The following is a 5954-nucleotide window of genomic DNA, read 5'->3' on the forward strand; positions in this document are numbered from 1 at the left end:
CATGACCATTCCTCCTGAATTGACCACATTGCCTGCCACCGGCAGTGTCACAGTAACAGTTCCTTGTCCACTGCTGGTTGTGGTGGTACTGGCTCCTGTCTGAACTATCTGGGCTCCTGCCAAGCTGGCTGCTGGGATGGTGATCATGCCTGAAACAGGGACTGTAACTTTAAAAAAATAAAACAGAACAAAAACAAATACGCACATAGAAAGAAGGGAACAGAGTTAGTCTCTCTTCTATCTGGCACACCTTCTTTTACCCTTTAATAGTCTTTAAAATGAGGTGAGAAAGTTTGGAGACTTCCCCTACTACACCACTGCTATTGTACGTGTAAACAATTTGCCTCGGATGGCAAACGTCTTAACCTCAAACTTTCAGTCACAGAATCTAACTGAAATATGAGCAGATGCTATTTCTAAACTTACCTAATCAATGCTTGCAAAAGCCCTCAAAATTTCAGTTTTAAAATGTCTTCTGCCTGAAGTCCAATCCTCTGTCCCATCCAAAACAGATTTCATCTCTTTCTCACAAACACACCATCTGTTCTTAACATATCCTTGGAAGGGCTCTGTATAGTTGTTATCTATTCACATGGATGCCTCTCACATTGAAGTACAAGCTCTTTGAAGGCAGAATACTCTCTAAGTGAAGTTCTGTGCCCTTTTGTCTTCAAGGTGATTCTGGCAGTAGTTACATGATAGGACAGAGCAGAAAAGCCCTGCAGTTCAGGCTGTAAACTTTATGGAAGTAAATGGCCACATAATATTTTCCCACGGAGCAGCTAAACACTTAAACCACTATGCCACTAGGGTTCTTAACTGCTGGTCTGTTGTTGCTGTTAAGTGCCACTGAGTTGAGCACAACTCATAGTGACCCTATGAACAAAAGATCTGGACTCTGTTCTGTAACTATCATTGTTTCTCTAATGTTCTTAGTATCCAAAGGCATGTAGTTTAGGAAGTGGATGCCAATCCTGCTTCTAAGTATGTCTTAATCTGGGAGCTCCACCAAACACTGTCTATCATGGGTAACCACTATAGCATTTGACAAACCAGTGATATAGGGTTCAAGTAACCCAAGTAGAGCAAACTGACAGACCAGTGCTGTACCACTTTAGAAGAATGTTCTTCCCAAACATAATTAACATCTGGTCTGCAGGCCCAACCACCTTTTAAATCCAAAGGCTCGCCAACCAGGTCCTGACTGACTTCAACAAGAGGATTCCAGCCCACAGTTGATTCTTAGCTAAGTCCAAACAGCTCACACATGAAATAAAAAAGTTTACACCCAACTTTCAACTAAAACAAGAGAACTTACACTCCAGAATCCAACAGCTTCATACATGAGCCTACAAACAGGAGGTCTGCTGGTCTGTACCAAACCCCAAAGCCAAACCAAGGCCACTGACGTGGCTGACTAACTCGAGACCACCTTGTATGGGGTTTCTAAAACTGGAAATGTATTTCTAGGAGAAGTTCATAACTTTGAAATGCTGTCCTTTGGCTTCTAATTAGCAGCCAAACATGCACCATTATTCCAACAGGGCTTCTAGAGTAAGTATTTTAAAAGTCTTTTTTAAAAAAACAAATAATGGAATGACTCACGGAAGCCCCAAAACAAAACAACCACCAAACCCTCCCCCACAAACACACCAGTGGAAACAGGATTCCAAAAGCACAACTTCTTTTCTGATCCATTTCTTCCTTAACCAATAAAGAAACCTCATATTACCAATCATCTATTCAGAAACAAGAACATCAAAAACTTACATAATCAGGAAAAACTCCCACACATAAAGTCTGCGTGGGTCATATATTGATAAAAGCCTATCAATAGAGACCTAGAGGACATCTTTTAAAACTACTGCAATGACTTTCTGAAGCAGAGCTGTTAAAAGAACAAAAAAGAAGCCCAATGAAGCCCACAGAGACTAAACTATCACATACCTTGCTGGAGAATGGTGCCATCTGCATTTACTGGCTGATAGACAATGGTTTGCCCTTCAGCAGTCTGTGCCACTTGCTGGCCTTGGACAGCAATGTGCTGCTGTGTCTGCAGGAAAAAGATCATGCTACAACTTAATAGATCAGAAAAATACCACAAAGAAAAATATTTCCTTTTAAGAAAAACAACAACAAAACAAACAAAAAAAACCAACCACAAAACCCCAAACAAACCAACTCCCAATCAAACCTCATCTTTTTTTATGGTCTCCTCATTCCTACTGCTGTGTGCTACGGCATCAATTCTGACTCACCCTGACTTTATTAGACCGAGCAGAACAGTCTCATAGTGTTTCCAACACTAAACATCTATGGAGGCAGACTGCCACATCTCTCTGCTATAGAGCAGCTAACAGGAATAAAGTGCCAACTTTTCCTTTAGGAGTGGAGTGGTTTTACCAACAGCACCATCAAGGTTCCTCTTATTTCTCCTATACAGGAACTATCTGGCTCAGCAAACTGGTCCTTCCATTGTGAGGCTTTGTTGACAGAAGCAGTGGAATTACCTGAGTCTGGCCAGCAGTGACAGCGGTCTGAGGCTGTTGGATGATGATCTGCTGGGTCTGGCCTTGCTGGCCCTGAACCTGCACTGCCTGCCCACCTTGGATCTGGATCTGTCCTGGCGGCACCAACTGTATCTGCAAGAGAGAATATAAAGAAAGGGTGATACCCTAGCGGTATGTGCCTCTTCTGATTCCTCAGTGTTAGTTATCCAGGAGACTCTGGAAACCAGCAAGTGCTCTGAAGTGGAGGAAATGGGACAAAAGTCCTGTATGGCTCTCAAGTATGATTTTTTAAAAAACCCCTAGCATTCCATTTATGAGACAATCAGGGAATTCTGAATACTGTATATTCAATATCAATATTAAGGAATCAATGTCAGTTTTTAAAGATATAGAAATAGAGACATATTTTGTATATCTGAAGTTTGCGAAAAATATATCCTGAATTATGTTTTTATAGATGATATTCATGTTATAATTTACTCAAAACAATCCTAAGGGGAGATATAAAAAAAAAAAGGGACTGTGTTAATAACTACTGAAGTTGGGTGATGGATACATGAATTTCATATTTTTCTTAGAAAGTTAAAGGCATTTATCTTTGAAATTTCTTTAAACAAAATGTTAGAAAAAATTCTCTTTCCAGTTTTCCCAATTCTGCACTACAATTCTACAGATGTATAATACATTTGGCCAGTTTTTAAGCATACAGAAACATTGAGGCTAGCTTATCAGACACTCCTGCAGTCACTATTCATTCAGATTTAACACATGAACTAATATCGTATTTGATTCATTTAACATTCCTCTTCAACTTTAAAGGTAACACTAGGTTAAAACTGGTCTATCTGTACAGAGCACATTTTAATCTGTCGTTATCCATGGAAATATGGAGCTATTTTGTATGTGTTAAAATACTATAAATGATCCCAGACTGTGTTAATCTTTTTGCAATATGCTTTCTTCCTCAGTCAACATAGTTTTCAAGATAAAGCCAGCTGAAGTAGAACTAGTGTATTCCTTGTAACTTATGTTTAAATATCACATTAAAGAATTACATCACAATTATCTTTTTATTTTTTAAATAAAGTTCTTATTTTATACTGGTTTACTTACAAAGTTTATAGACAATGTTTTTCACATCCGATCTTTCCCATTTCCTTTACCCAGACCTCCCTCTACCCATCAAATTGTATGACGCTCCTGCCCATCCTCATCCCTCTTTGGATCCTTCTACCAATTTTACTAGTTATCTATTTCTACAATAATGTTATACACTTGTTCACTTAGCATAATGCTGTCCAGTCCCACCCAAGTTGGGCAGTAGTTTTCAAAATCATTGCTCCTGCGTGCTGTGTAGTATTCCATAGTGTGAATGTACTATAATTTCTCAATCCATTCCACTGTGATTGGACATTAGGGCTGTTTCCATGTTCTTGCTATGGTGAATAATGCTGTTATGAACAATTACAAATCTCCATTTGTGCCTCAGTTCTCATTTTCTTAGGGTATATTTCAAGCAGTGGAATAGCTGGGTCATATGGAATCTCTACATTCAGATTTCTAAGGAAATACCAAACTGCCTTCCAGAGTAGTTGTACCATTTTACAATCCCATCAACAGTGTATGAGAAGTTCTGTGTCACCACACCGTTTTATTTTTTTTATTAACCAGTGATAAGTGAGCATGTCTGTATGCATCCTTGATAATGAAATCTATTTGGTTCCTGAGTTTGTACAGCTAAACGTCAGACAGTAATTTGGAGAGTACAGGATACAGCACTGCTAAAATCGAGCCATTTCCGCATGGCAGATATCAAAGAATAGTTACACTGATTATGAAGATTTTCTTGTCTTTGTATTCATACCCTTTACTCACGTTTCTCTTGCTTAGTTTTGTATCAACATAGAAATACATTATATATTCTGGATAGAAATCCAGTTGTATATAGTAAAAACAGTTTCTAAATCTGTACCTTTCCTAGTGCCTTTAAGTCACATTTGAAGTAGAATCTATTTGTCTTTAAGAAATCTTTTAAGTACTGCACTGGATTAAGCAAACGTTCTTCTAAAAGCTCCCCAAGTATGCTTTTCAATATCTACATCTTTAATCCAGCTAGCAAGTATTCCTATTTATATTATGATAAAGGAACTGATTTTTTTCTGTATCATTCTTGACCCACTTCTCTATTACTTATCACTTTTTGTTACATTTTACTTTCAGTATTCTTAGACTTCTCTAATTTGATTCCATTGTCTAAAACAATCTAAGATTCATAATTTAAATTTATATAAATATTTAAACATATTTGGCCATATGTATTTTTTTAATAGAAGAGAGCAAAGGCTTCGCTGGAATGCTAAAAGGGATAATGTAATTCCAAAAAGGTTAAAGAGCACTCTTCTAAAAGAAACAGCTATTCAATATACTAAGGAGAAAGGAAGCCCTTTGCAAAAGTTGTAAGCGATTTGAGGAAGAGCTATTAATTTTCTTCTAAAGTCTTATATACACAACAGAATCTGCATGCATGGGTATGTACATGTGTACATAAACACGCGTGCACACACAAAAACGAACCAGAGGCTTCATTCACTAGTTTACTTGCATGCATGGAAATAAAACACACAACCTTAAGGTCATATACTGGAACGAACTGCACATCAAATGTATCACTTCAAACTCTTATACCGACAATCTGCTCAAATATTCTTTTTAAACAACTACTAACCTGCTGCAAACCCTGTGTCCCAGACACAGGGACTTGCATGATGGTTTGACCCTGTCCACCAGGAACAGCCTGAACCATAATGGGCTGACCAGTTGATGTGATTAATTGTCCTCCACTGACTTGTACCATTAATGGCTGCCCTTGGACCTGTAAGGCAATAAAATAACAACAATGAAATAACATAAAAGATTTAAAAAAAATGGCTTTAACCAACAATAATTGGATTTATTCTGTTGCTTTGCTTGGGGGGGGGAAGATACTAAGAAAGTAAGTCTTAGGCCCTCAAATTATCCTTATTAATCAGCTACAATATTTAGGATTTTTCATGAAATGCCAAGTATAAGAAATGCAAAAAGGCCTGACAGAATGGAATACATGCAGTCTTTGAGAAATTTTAATAGTCAGAAGGTTTTTTATTACCAAACACAGGCTAACCTCATGATAAACATTTAATCTAAACATCAGGTCTACTTTATCTTTTAGATCAATCAATGGTCTCTAGTGATGGCTAGAGAAGCCACGAAGATGTGGTTTTGGTGATGGTGGCTACGTGCCATTTATTAAACTTTAAATAACACGGAGGGAGTAAATCAAGTTGCCCAGCACTGACTGAGCAGGGTAGGCAGCAAGCAGTTCTAAAATAGTTTTCCCCCATAGTCTCTCACTCATTAATGAAAGGTATGGCTTTTACTCATCTGCATGTATTCTAAGAATTTAAG

General features: G+C 37.8%; 1 protein-coding gene across 1 annotated transcript in view; it reads right to left on the reverse strand.

Annotated features, from left to right (window-relative positions):
• Positions 1–6: 6 nt before the first annotated feature.
• Positions 7–5954, reverse strand: part of LOC102844495 (nuclear transcription factor Y subunit alpha-like) — a gene marked incomplete at both ends in the record, with an annotated part of 8374 nt that continues 2426 nt past the window's right edge. Inside the window, 4 exons of the mRNA XM_006903462.1 lie at positions 7–167; positions 1948–2053; positions 2511–2642; positions 5236–5382. Of these exons, the coding sequence (XP_006903524.1) occupies positions 7–167; positions 1948–2053; positions 2511–2642; positions 5236–5382 (546 nt within the window). The remainder of the gene's footprint in view (positions 168–1947; positions 2054–2510; positions 2643–5235; positions 5383–5954) is intronic.

The sequence above is a fragment of the Elephantulus edwardii genome, unplaced genomic scaffold (genome assembly GCF_000299155.1).
Source record: "Elephantulus edwardii isolate Elephantulus edwardi_28Jun2011 unplaced genomic scaffold, EleEdw1.0 scaffold01647, whole genome shotgun sequence".
NCBI lineage: Eukaryota > Metazoa > Chordata > Mammalia > Macroscelidea > Macroscelididae > Elephantulus > Elephantulus edwardii.